We start from the raw sequence: 13,798 nt of genomic DNA on the forward strand, positions 1-13,798 counted from the left end.
CTCAAGTGGCCACTTCACATTTAACAATGTCCCCTGAGTCCTCCCATATATAGTTACCCTCTACACAGCATGATGTCCACCATAGTAGCCCCCTCGCACTGTATAACGATCCCCGGTAGATTCCCCCCACCTCCTTCCAACACACATACTGTTTGACAGCCCCCAGTAACGTTACTCACTCTGACGGCCCTCAGTATTGCCCCTTACACTATAATGTGGCCCCCAGCATTGCTTCCACACTGTAATATATGGCCGAGTACGGTATCTCCCCCACACTATATCATGGACCCCACTTTTACCCCACACTATGTCGTGGCCCCCACGATTTCCAACAGTGTAATATGGCCCCCTCTATTCCCTCTACAGTATATCATGACCCCCAATATTTCCGCCCACGAGCAAAAAATAAAAATACAAACTTCCTATACTCATGATTCCATGGATCATGAGGTGTCCGTCAGCAACGGGACCAAGGTGTGGGAGAAGCAACGCAGTGATGTCATCATGCTGGGTACGTAGAGTCCCAGCGTGGTGATATGACGCCCCTGGACTATATCAGGTTGTCACAGGGTATTGCACAATCTGCCCTCCCTTGCAATATCCACCTCCTTCTTGGTTATGGGTCCCCAACTACATTGTGCTGCCTACATCAGCTAATCGAAATCCTGGGTACACTCTGCTCCACACCCACCAGAGACACCAGTGGACGGCCTGAGTGGAATAGGGTCGCCCACTTGGGGGGTTGGTTAGAGGAGGTCAGGAATGTCTGGAGTGTCAGTGAGTCGAGGGAGGTAGTTTGGAAGTGAAGGAGAGAGGAGGTCAGGAGCAGGGCTCCTAAGTAGTTACGTAGGTGGCAGACGGTGGTCTGAGCCTAGGGGAGCTGGACCCCTGGTCGCAGGGGATCGTTGCAAGGGGCACGGAACTGTCGAGGAGGACAGCCGGTGGACTTGCACCATCACTGGGCTGGGACCAGGGCACGACTGGGTATGTGTACCCTAGCTCAGGGAGTAGCTTCAGGCAACCTGACAATTTATTTACCCGACGAGAATGGAGCCTTCAAGATCCGCTCTCCACCCACTCCAAAATCTGGGTACTAGTGCAATGAGGGGGATAGGACTTTCCACTCAAACGGTCCAGAAAATCCCAAGCGTGAACCCTGAGAGCAAGCTCCCACACTTAGCCATAGTGGGGAGCGGGACCCGACTAGTTCCATACTACCGGGACCAACAAAGAAGTAAACTTAGGGTCAGGAGGCAGGTCACGAATCACCAGGCAGCACCATTGGGGACGAGATCCAAACTAGCTCCCCTCAGCGGCAGTGGTATACATTACTTTGGTTTATCCAGTTGTCAGTGTCAGCTTAACGGACTGAGTATGTAAATGACCCCTTCGCACCCAACGGCACTCCCTGAACACCATCACCAAGTCCCGGGGCATTCCCCCCCCCCCCCCCACCCGTGGAGGGTTCTAACACCTGGCTGCCCCACTCCATCGCCCCCGGGTATTCCAAATTGCAGCGGTGGTACTCCACATTACCATGCACCACGGGTGGCGTCACTAACTCTAAACTCAATCCCTTGTAAATACCCCCCTTCATTTCAGTGGCCGCGCCACCCCCGGGTCTGGAGACCCCTCGAGCCACCGCGGATCCGGATCCGAGCAGCCCGGCTACTGGCACGGGGGCAGCACAGTGACATCATCACGTCGCTCCACCTCTCCGCCTTGTCTGTGTGTCTGAGAGCGGTAGTGCAGGGAGATCGTGTCTCCTTGCACTACTGCAAAGCTTAACTGTATTGGTACATTAGCGGAAGCTCTGGATGGGCCCCTGAGGTGGCCGGGCCATGGGCCACTGCCCTGTCTGCTCCCCTGGTAGCTATGCTCATGGGTCAAGCTCTTACTGCCTATGGTGGAAAGAACATATTTTGGTCCCCCTACTCCAGCAAGTGCCAGCCTTTGAGCCTCAATCAGAATCACCGCCTGACTTTTGAAAGGTTCAGATCACAAACTAAATTATTTAGATCAACCTGATGTAGTTTGGGATGCTCCCTGGACTCATGGCCTAGAAAATTAGATCAGCTTCTTCTTCAACCAAATCGGCAGCTGAATCTTCTTCCGGGTCCAAGGTCCTATATGTTGGTGGAGTGGGGACTGTCAACGCTGAGCTATGTGACCTGCCTAATTGCTGAAGGAATGATTGGATATTTCACTGAATTTCTTGTTACTTTGTTATTCCAGCAGTCTTTGTCATATAGAAATAGCAATCAGTAGAATGGTCTCTTGGCTCACTCCATACCATTGAAACAGGAAAAGCCATGTGCCGTGATTTACCACTGAGCCAACTTGTTAGTCGTGTAGCACAAGATATGAGAGAAATTTGGGGGGCCAAAATTAGTTTTGATCTCCAATTTTGCACTGAAAATACATGAAATAACTTTTCTTCATTAACTGCGTTCTGCTTCTTCTCTGTGATTTTTATAGTCCCTTCACCACAAATATAGCAAAAGTTGTTGGGGCGGTTTACACAACTGTGCGACATGTTTACTAGAATGTCCTAAGGCACAAAAACGGAATTAAAATTCAATTTATTAGAAAAACAGTTTAAAGTAAAAGAAAACTGATATTCATAAAGGACAGACTATATGGGAGAGAAAAGGCGCAATAGGGTCTTACCCGATATATTGGGCAAAATCATAAAGAAGTAATGCACTCACCTGATCGGGTTGTGCCAGTCACAACACCATTGATAGCAAAAATGAGCGCCCAAGCGGTCCAGCAGCTCCCTGCTACACAAGTGGAACATCAAAGAAAAAACTGGAGAAAACCGGTTTTATGCCGCGCTTGAAGACCAGACATTGATGTCGGAACAGATGATTCTTTTATTATTTCATTCCTACGCGTTTCGGAGATCCCAACTGTCTCCTTCTTCAGGGAAAGAACTTTCAAGTTTCAAGTTCTTTCCTTGAAGAAGGAGACAGTTGGGATCTCCGAAACGCGTAGGAATGAAATAATAAAAGAATCATCTGTTCCGACATCAATGTCTGTGGTCTTCAAGCGCGGCATAAAACCTGTTTTCTCCAGTTTTTTCTTTGATATTCATAAAGGACAGTGAGATAATGAAGCTTTTTGGCATGTAACTGTGACACCCCAAAGTGTGCAAATCCCTAATATTAGTCAACCTTGGGAAAAACCCAGAGCTCTTTATTACCGAAGTATGAAAACAAACAGACTTCATAAGAAAAGTGCAAAGATCTAGCAATCCCAGCACCTAAAAAGAAAAACTGATTTATGTGGGCTAAATTTATTGGAAAGAAACCCCAAACAAAATGATGGAAAATTGGAGAATGATAGGAAAATTCTGATTGCAGATTCTGAATTGGCACTCACAAATGCTTTACGTACAACCTACAGTACTCATTTAATATCTGTTGATCGGTGTTATGGAAAAAAGGAATATGCTTTGTATGAAACTGTGTTATGTCACTGTCTGTTCTTGTGGCTTGTGAAGTTTTGGCTTCCGGCCCATTAAGCCAATTAGTAGGATGTTTACATTCATCTCTAAATTGGACTTCTTAGGAAATAGTCCCCCTCCCCATGCTTGACCATTACTATGTCACTGGACAGTCATTTTAAAGTGAACCTGGATAGTCAGAGCAGGCTTATGATTCGTGAAAACTTTTACGTATTAGCTTTTCAGAGGAGAGCCTCCCTTGCGTCCATCACCTGCTCTAAAGGTTGATCTCTAAAGCAAAGGATTAATTCAGATGGTAATATTGTTAAAAATGGCTATAATGCTGTTCTCTTTTAGAAGTGGTATCCATCATTCACCATCGGCTTCCCTAATATTAGTGAGAAAAGAAATGGATGTTAGACATACTCAAGTGTTGGTCTGAGCTTGCAGTGCTCTTTGTAGGACAAGAGTTGCGTATTGTAGACCCATGTTAATCATATTCTTTCTATTCACTGTTTCTCTGTATTTTGTTTCCATCAGTTCTATGTCCTGGGTCCAATACTATTCCCCTTGCGTTTCCTACTGGCTGCCATCTTCCTCTTCCTGATGTGGCCAATTGCCGCTCTGCGCGTAGCTGGGATGACCAAGGAAGATCTCAGCCGCCCAATAAGATACAGACGCACGTAAGTCCAAAGCTTTTCATAGTGGTTATAGTGGTAGTGTATAGAGGTATTTGTCCTCATTATGGAATGCAACATGTTCATTTATTTCCATATCTTCCCCCTCCATTTCCCATTCCATGTGTCTATTTATGCACACAGCATTCTACATCACCTGATTTACCTTCTAAGCCGCACAATGTTCTTCATGTGTGGTTTCCACTGGATCACCATCCGTGGACGCCGTGCCTCCAGCTCTGAGGCCCCACTTCTGGTTGTGGCCCCTCACTCCACCTTCTTTGATCCCATTGTTACTGTGGTGTGTGATCTTCCATCCGTTGTGTCCAGAGTGGAGAATCTCAACATTCCTGTGATTGGAGGTGAGCACAATAGTTGTAACTTATGAAAGGCCCAGTACATCTGAATAATTTTACAGGTATTCATGAGCTTTAAGGGACTCAATCAGTACAGAATGACTGTTCAAATCAAGTACAGGCGGTGCATCATGGCATGGTTAATCATATGCTTGTTTTATTTCTAGTTAGATTTCTATTCCCCACTTCTCTCCTCTGTTGATTGATAACTCAGGTTTAAAGAGCCAGGGAAGGTTTGCAATAGATGTAAAACAAGTAGGTGGGAAGCTGCACGTAATGGTTGGCCACACCAAGGGTGCACCGACTGCCGATACTTGATTTGAACAATGATTTTGTACTGACAAACTCTTTTTATTTAAAGTAGTGCCCTCCACAAAATGATTTTTTACTCCCAAAACCTGTCTAAATGTATATGTAATGGACTATAAGTGCATTAACATACTCACTAATCGCTGTCTTTCTTGGTTTCCAGCGTTGCTACAGTTTTTTTTTTCTTCTGGATCATGTGACTTTTATCCAGACTTGCTAGATAACATTGGAATCTATATGTGAGCTGTAAGTAGCTATTACAGTGGAAGCCTATAGACCTCGTTCAGACGCTTCATACACTTACGTTGTAAAAGCAACTTCCCGTTTACACACAAGCCCCCATTGTGATCTGGCGTTAGAATAGAAGTCACATGAGTGAGAAGAGAACCGGTGCAGCACTGTAAACGGGAAGCTGGAGATTGTTGAGTATATCAAACTACACTAGATATAAGTTTAGGCAATAAATAATTTTGTGGGGGTGCTTCTTTAAAGGGTACATTTATTCAGAAGTGGTCTTCCTGCACACCAACCAAAAGAGAGGCTCATGTTTCCATGAGACAGTATCTAATATGGCTATCTTTGGGGAGAGACTTTGCCCAATAAGCCCTTATAGTCAACCACTTAATCCATGCATCCTTCCTTTGTAAGCAAGCTGGACAGGAGTATTGGTCAGGAAGTGTTTTAGATTTCCATTTTCCTGTGTCCTGTTGATCTGTCTATGTTCTACATGCATAGGCACCTCTGAGAAACTAGTAGAGGATTTCAGGATAATTTGTAGGAACATGAGCAAGTCATGCTTGCAGTATCCATCATGTGGCGAGTATGCCTGAGACAATATCCACGTGGACGGAATGGCTTATAAAATAAGATTTAAGGTAATTATGCACTTTACACATTTGTATCCTGTAGAAGCCGTGCCCACTCCTCCTTACTTATAAGTATTATGTCTTGTTGAGTTATTGTAAAGGACTTCAGAATTTCTCATTTGAACCGAATTTTGCTACAGTATTGTCATCTCTCCCCTAGCTCTCCTTCGATTCAATCAATCTATTATGGTATCCCGTCATGACCCAGCATCGCGCAAAAAGGTGGTGGAGGAAGTGAAGAGACGAGCAACCTCACATGGAGAGTGGCCTCAGGTGGGAGTTTAATTTCCTGTTCTCTAGAACACTCTATTGACGGACTACAAAACTACGTTCTTCTACTTTCCTTCTTTGCCTCCCCATTCCTTGGCTTTCTATGTTTCAGTGGATGCATCTTTTTCTGTAGGTTTTGTTCTTCCCAGAAGGGACAAATGGAAATGGAGAAGTTTTACTGAAATTTAAACCTGGTAAATATCATAAGTTCTCATTTGATGGTACATTAGCCAAAAGTGTTCTTACATTAATATCCAATCTTCTTGGCCCACTTTTTTTTCGCAGGTGCCTTTGTGGCTGGAGTGCCTGTACAGCCAGTGCTGATGAGATATCCAAACAAGCTGGTAAGTTATGTTAAAGGGGTTTTGTTTGTTTTTCCTGAAAGAGGTTGTCTGGTCTAAAATGACGAGTCTGTCGTCACTCCGTGAACACTGTGCGCTATGTGGATTCTCTGTTGCCAGCACCGGGAACTGCAGTCACGAGGATGAGGATTCAAGTATGAGATATACAGTCTCCCAGCTAGAATCAGACTAGACTGTTTCCAGCGCTCTCCACGTGAGTGTATGCATGTATGCCGGAAATAGTGTATTTGGATTCTTGCCGGGAGTATGCATATCACATACTTGCATTCACGTGACTGCCGTTCCCAGCGCGGACACCAGAGAATCCTCACAGTCCGCATTAGTCGTGGTGTGAGTTGTGCGTGGTCTACAGTGACAGTGACTGCAGACCTGTGTACTTAGACTGGATAACCCCTTTTAATTTAAAAGTTATTCTCAATGAGCTGAAGAGACATTAGTGAAATAAAATAAAAACCTAAAATCAAGCTTCCACTACTCATCTGGACCTTGAAGACTGCAGCTGATCAGCGACCACTGATTGATTGGTTGCAGCAGTCATGTGATGCCCCCTCTGGATTGATGCACGGAGACCAGTAGGGGACACATGAATGCAGAGGAGAGGTGCCATTCCGGTAGGGAAAGATTTAATTTCCCCAATTTGAGAATAACTTTTAAAGTGAGGGAAAATCTCTTTTTTGCTCTGAACAGTAGCTGTTCCGTTGATCTTTGCCAATACCGCAGGTGATGATGTCCTGTCAAGTCAGTTATCTGACTGCTGAGGCCAATGGTGAAACATTGCCCAGTCATTACACACCTGACCCTGTACCCAGTGATCCTGGCAGTCAGATGAATGGGATGGGTCATCCTCACTTGAGGTCCCAGCGTACACTACTGAAGTAGTGGTGGTTTAGAGAGGTAACTAACCCTTCATTTTTTTTTAAATCAAATAATTTTTATTAACATTTTTGCTTAACAAAAGAAGAAAAAGCATACATGTAAGTATGCAAACCCATCCCCTTCCCACTCCCCTCCCCCCAAACAAAATCCCTTATTCAACTCAATATATACAATATATTCTTCTGTACATTTATATTCATAAACACTTAGGCATAGATCAGTGACCAATCTACCTCTGAGTACCTGACTAAAACACCTGCAATCCGACCTTAACTAACCCTTCTTAATTGATTTTCTAATGATCCCTTTCCTAGGACATGATTTTAAATGTCTTGGGAGACATCTTTTTATTACATACAGGTTCACTTTAGTAATCAGTCCTTCTCCATTTGCAGCCAGCAACAATATGGACCTGGAAAGGCAATGGAGTGTAAGTAATTTTGTGGAGTGGAGTATCCTTAATTTCTTTACATCCGTACTCTTGTGTCTGCACCACATATTCTGTTCTCGTGTCTGTAGATGTCCTGAAATTGCTCTGTTATGTATCATACTACGTACAAAAATCAATGTACAAACTGTGGCTTCATGGGCTTTGTAATGTAGTGCTTGTCTGATCTTTATATATTTGTGCATGTTTGCCCATATACAGACAACCAGTTCATAGGGTCCTTTTTTTTTTTTTTTTTCTTCTTTTTTTCTAATTGTGTTACTTTTTTCCCGTCTTTCACTCAATAGTTAATTTTCCACTTGGAGACCATTCCCCTGTGAGTCTTTACTGTATCTTTTTACAGGCTAAAAGTCCTCTGGCTCACAATGTCTCAGTTTTACATCAACCTGGAGATTGAGGTAAGAAAATTTTAAAACCAGAGACTGGAATTAAAACACTGCTCCAACTTTTTTGGTTTAATTTCACCGCAGTAGTGGTGATTTCACTCTAAGTCCCCTGACCCCAGTCTTAGGGCTAAGCCACACGGCGAGAAAAACGGTGCGAGTGGAGTGCGATAAAACATCGCATTCCCCTCGGACCAATTCTAGCCTGTGTGTCAGCACACATGGGCGATTATTTTCTCAGCCCTAATCGGACCGAGAAAACAATCGCAGCATGCTGCGATTGTAAGCTGAGTCTCTTTCTCTCGCACCCATTCAAGTGAATGGGGCGAGAGAAAAATCGCACTGCACTCGCGGTACACCGGTGTACTGCTAGTGCAGTGCGAGAATGGCAATAGCAGACTACGCAGGAGAGAGGGAGAGAAATCCCTCCCTCCCCTCCTGAGTGCCGGCCCGCCCCCCGCAGCTGAGGTCTGCTCGCACGAACGGACCTCAGTTGCAAGGACACAGGCATGACACTCGGCTCTGCTGTACTGCCAGCACGAGCCGAGTCTCATGCAAGTGGATCGCAGTAGTGCCCGTGTGGCCCCAGCCTTATACTTACACTCCAGCACCTTCACCGGAGGTCACAACAGCCTCGTTTTGGCTCTCCAACATGTATTGAGTTCTTGTGACTTTAACTTTTGATTGCCAGTCAAAAGTTATTGGGCACAAGATGGTGCCGCGGGACTATGAAAAATATGAAGCCACTGGAAAGTGAGTAGAAGATCGAGGGCAGGGGACTTAAGTTTAAAACACCACTCTAGCGGTGGAAATAAAACACCCGCTCGAGTGGTGCTTTAAATAGTTAGGCTATGTGCACACATTGCAGTTTTGTTGCAGAAACTTCTCCACCAAATTTGCATCTCTCGGCAGAAAAAACGCAGCGGCAAAAATGCGCATTTTGCCTCCGGGTTTTTTATGCATTTTTTTTTTTTCATTGCTTTCAATGGTAAAAATGCAAAAAGAATTCTACAGCAAACAAAACTGCAAGGAAAAAATCCTGAACGTGTGCACAACATTTCAGGATTCTGTCTGACTTTGCTGGCATAAAGATTTCCTTGCAGATTTGTGAAAATCTGCAAACAAAAAATGCAGTAAAAACACAATGTGGGCACACAGCCTTACAGTTTTAAGCATCTATTCAACTGTTCTCTGTGGACTGGCTGACATTTGGATTAGGCAAGGAGTGTGAGTGTGAGTGCGAGGGGCTGCTAAGTCTTTTGGCTTTGTGATCTTTTTTGTTTCTATGGTAACGAATATTACATCACATGAAAGCCTTATGTGTCTAATATATGTTTTCAAAATTTTGTGTTTATTGCTTAAGGCAACAGTGTTCTACGCATGTGGTAAAACAAAATGGCGGATTCTAATGTGATATTCACAGCAACTGAAAGCAGAGGAGTGATAAAATTCTTGTTTCTGCAAGGAAAGTCTGCAAAGGATATTCATGGTGATATGTCACAGACATTGGGGAATCAATGCCCTTCATATCCCACAGTTAAGAACTGGGTTGCCAAATTTAAAACTGGCCACTTCAGCACCAATGATGAGGAACGTCCTGGACAACCGAGAGTGGTTGTTGTTCTGGAGATCATTGATGCTCTGCACAACCTCATACTGGAGAATGCTAAAGCAATAGCAGACATAGTTTGTAAGGCGGAAGGAAGACCTTATGTCCATCTATGACATAAGGTCATAGCAGACATCATGGGAATTTCCCATGAACATGTTTGTTTCATTATTCATGAACATTTGTACATGAGGAAGCTATCTGTAAAGTGGGTCCCCAAATGTTTGACAACAGATCAGAGAAGCATGCGAGTGAAAACTTAACGGTCTATGTGTCAGCGTTTCTTGACTGCTAAGAACTTCTTGGATCAACTGGTCGCTATGGATGAGACATGGATTTATTTGTATGACCCTGAAAACAAGGAGAAGTCAAAAGAGTGGAGGCAAAATGGTTCTTCTCGTCCAATGAAGTTCATGGAACAATACTACGCCTCTAAGGTGATGGCGTCTGTGTTCTGGGATAAGACGGGCGTGCTGCTAGTGGAATACCTTTAAAAGGGTTCCACCATAAATGCAAGGTATTGTATTGAACTTTTGGACCAACTGAAGGCAGCTCTGAAGGCCAAAAGGTGTGGCAAGCTGTCCAAAGGAATCTTGTTCCTGCAGGACAATGTCGTCGCTCACACTGCACAAGCGACTACGGCAGAGCTGGCCTTCCAGCTGGTTGACCACCCACCTTATTCACTAGATCAAGCTCCCTCCGACTATCATCTGTTTCCAAATTTGAAGAAACTCCTCAAGGGTACCAAATTTCACAACATTTCTGATGCCATGGCTGAGACTGATGCCTGGTTTGAGGCACAACCGAAATCCTCCTTTTTGCTAGGTTTACAGAACTTGAAATACCGATGTAAGAAGTGTGTTGACATCAGTGGAGAGTATGTGGAATAAATGTAAAGTGTCATCATTTTACTCGTTTCTTGCTAGGTAAAGCCAAAGACTTATCAGCAGCCCCTCGTACATAGGAAAAATGAAAATGATCCTTCACATTCTAGCAATTTAAAATGAATCCGAATATAATTTAATTTTTTTTTTCTTTTTCAGTAGTAAATGAAAGCAAAAAGAATGATCAGAATATTCCTCCAAGTTGTAAACTGCCCAAAAATATTTCCTATATTTTCAGAATTGTTATAATGGAAGAAATACACATGCTCTACATTCACACGCTGTTTGTTCTGCTTCTTGTGTGGTTGGCACATGAAAGCAAAAGGACATATATTTTTTCTTTTAATAGTTCATAATCCTATCACACCCTCGGGTGTGTACACACCCTAAAACAAATGAAAACCTGTCGTATAGAAATGGTGTACTGCATGAGCCACTTGTGTGTTCACTCTCGTGTCCATGTGACCTTTCAAGCTTAAAAGATAATACAATTCAAGAAATCTGATGTACCACTTTTATTTTACTTTCCATACCATGCTACCATCATTCCCCATAATTGATTAGCATTATTAAAATCATTCAAATCTACAATCTTTATATCTTCTGGGAGCACCACAAATCACCAGAACAGGGAACTTGTGCTCCCCTTGATACCCGAGCAACATGACCACAGCCAGGAGAAGGTGAATGCATCAGTATGATATCCTGCTGCTTCATTCGACTACCTTTGATCATGGTCTTGCCATCAAGGAGAACAGCATAGGTCATAAATGATGGTGAAGGTCTAATACCCAGCACCTTCACAAGTCTGTTGTTTGTGTCTCTCATGATAGGCAGATGTAAACCTTGTATAGAGCAAAAAAAACAGTTCTGTACACTGTAGCCACCGTTTCCTACAGCTCCTATTCAATTTAATAGCCATTGCTGGGCACGGCAGCTCATCTATTAAACAATGCTTACTACATGCTTAATAGTTGATCAGACCACAGACAACAGCTGATAGGCGCCATGTTTCGACGACTCCCCTCCCCTCCCCTCCCCTCCCCTCTATGATCTTGAAGCATTTTCGTTAAAAATATTATTGGCTATACCTGTGTGTGTGTTGTCATATACTCAATGATCGCTATCTACCCCGCTGTCGAGCACTGATTCATTAAAGTCTTTCTGGCAGTTGCTTTTGGATTTTTTTTCTGACAAAACGGGTGGAGCTAAGTGCCGATGTACTGGAGTAACCGTTCTGGTGAGGCACATAGCAATAGGTAGCTGTACAGAATTCATTACGTGACATACCCCTTTTAATGAATTCAGTACATTGTTCTCTAGCGAGCCCTTCATTAGGACTGGCTTATGCAACCTTATTCTTAATAAATCTTTCCCAATATGTGAGCCAGAAGTCGCTGTTAGTGTAAGGAGCACCAGAACGAGGCTCCATAACCTTACATTGGAAACATGACTTCCGGCTGAGAATCAGACCCCAGATGGTATAGACTGCGAAAAGAACTGGTGTGGTGAGTAGATCACGGCACTTACACTACAGGTATAGCCAATAAAAATGTTAATGGGAGTGCTCTTTTAATGATCTATTTTAATTGGCCTTTTACACGAGGCACTCCAAGCAATTTAACAACTGCCAATTTGCTATATACAAGCCGATCAGTGGCCTTTTACTGGCATGTTTAGACAGCATGACACTGTATCTCCTGTTAACATGGAGCAATGTATTGTCGATAGCTATTTTATGCTAACAAGTGTTTTGCTCATTTGTCAGGTGTTTGATGGGCTGAATACTTTGCTGATTATTGGCTTATCTAAATGAGTCATATGGATAGGTCCTCAGTATTAAAGTAATAACTCCTTCAAGGAGTCTTTTAGATCTGAATTTCTTTAATAGGAGCTCTCCATGTAACCAATGTATTCAATATTTCTTGTTTTGATTTTGCCTTGAGAGTTTACATGTAATTTTTTTTTTGTTTTTTAGTTTTTGCCAGTGTATAATCCTACTCCAGAAGAAAGAGCAGATCCTGTGTTATATGCCAACAACATACAAAAAGTTATGGCAAAGTATGTGAGTGGCAGGACCACTTATGACCACTAGTAGGAATATGACTTGAGAAAACATTTACATATTCTTCAGAGCCTTCAATTGAACTTTTTCATCTATTGTTTTATAGAGCCCTAGAGAAACCAGCTACTGAGTTTGAGCTGATTGGAGACACACCAGTTTCCCCTGTGGGGCACCTAAAGGTTCCACTAGACCCCAAGATCTGGGAGATTGGAAAAATTCTTCAGAAGGCAGGGTAAGTTAAGTTCTCTAAGGCCAGAGTCACATGTGAGAGTGCCTCGCGTGTAACTCGCGCGAGTCTCTCATTGAATCATCCAGCACGGACTCACACTCTCCTGACAGGAGAGGGTCGGTTGCATGTATGTCTATGCAGCTGAGATGCTCCTGTCCTGAGAGTGTGAGTCCATGCCGGGTGATTCAATGAGAGACTCTTGCGAGTTACACGCGAGGCACTCGCAAGTGTGACTCTGGCCTTACTGTGTGTTCAGTATATTACTGAATGTTTAGCTCAATAAGAGGCTTAGGCTGCTTTCATACTTCCGTTGTTTTGCGTCAGTCACAATACGTCGTCTTGAGGAAATACGGTATCCTGCAAAATATTTAGATAGACTTGTATTAACGACGGATTGTGACTGATGGCCCTGTGTTGCATCCGTTGTGCGACTGATCATTCATGGAATGACTGACCGCCGGGCGGAAGCAATGCAGAATGTAATGTTTTTTGTAACTTCGAAAAAACGTAGTGCGCAGGATTCTGTCGGCATCCATCGTTGGTTATAATGGAAGCCTATGAGCGCCTGAATCCGTCCAATCTGTCAAATGACAGAGTCTGGCGTGACGGTTCAGTCTTTTAGCAACCGAGCATGCTCAGATGTGTAAATTCCTTGCTGGTTAGAAAATCTCCTATCTATCTATCTATCTATCTATCTATCTATCTATCTATCTATCTATCTATCTATCTATCTCATCACCTGCGCGGCTGTCACACTGCTCCGGCGGCTTCTCCTGCTTATGAAAATGCCGGACGCTCATTATTTCATCTCGTATTCCCTGCTTTCCCCACCCACCGCCGCCTATGATTTGTTGCAGTCAGATGCGCCCCCATGCTGAGTGACAGCTGTCTCACTGCAACCAATCAAAGCCACTGGGTGTGTGTCTATATAGTGCAGTACACAAAATTAAATAATTAAAAACAAAAAGGCGTGTGCGCCCCCCCCAATTTTGATACCAGCCAAGGAAAAGCCACTT

The 13,798-nt window shown here is 43.6% G+C and overlaps 1 protein-coding gene across 1 annotated transcript in view; it reads left to right on the top strand.

Annotated features, from left to right (window-relative positions):
• Positions 1-13,798, top strand: part of LPCAT4 (lysophosphatidylcholine acyltransferase 4) — a 57,124-nt gene that overhangs the window by 23,340 nt on the left and 19,986 nt on the right. Inside the window, exons 2-10 of the mRNA XM_075319788.1 lie at positions 3,989-4,131; positions 4,270-4,487; positions 5,817-5,929; positions 6,060-6,120; positions 6,212-6,270; positions 7,560-7,594; positions 7,956-8,010; positions 12,467-12,549; positions 12,660-12,785. Of these exons, the coding sequence (XP_075175903.1) occupies positions 3,989-4,131; positions 4,270-4,487; positions 5,817-5,929; positions 6,060-6,120; positions 6,212-6,270; positions 7,560-7,594; positions 7,956-8,010; positions 12,467-12,549; positions 12,660-12,785 (893 nt within the window). The remainder of the gene's footprint in view (positions 1-3,988; positions 4,132-4,269; positions 4,488-5,816; positions 5,930-6,059; positions 6,121-6,211; positions 6,271-7,559; positions 7,595-7,955; positions 8,011-12,466; positions 12,550-12,659; positions 12,786-13,798) is intronic.

Source organism: Anomaloglossus baeobatrachus, chromosome 1, assembly GCF_048569485.1.
Source record: "Anomaloglossus baeobatrachus isolate aAnoBae1 chromosome 1, aAnoBae1.hap1, whole genome shotgun sequence".
Lineage (NCBI taxonomy): Eukaryota > Metazoa > Chordata > Amphibia > Anura > Aromobatidae > Anomaloglossus > Anomaloglossus baeobatrachus.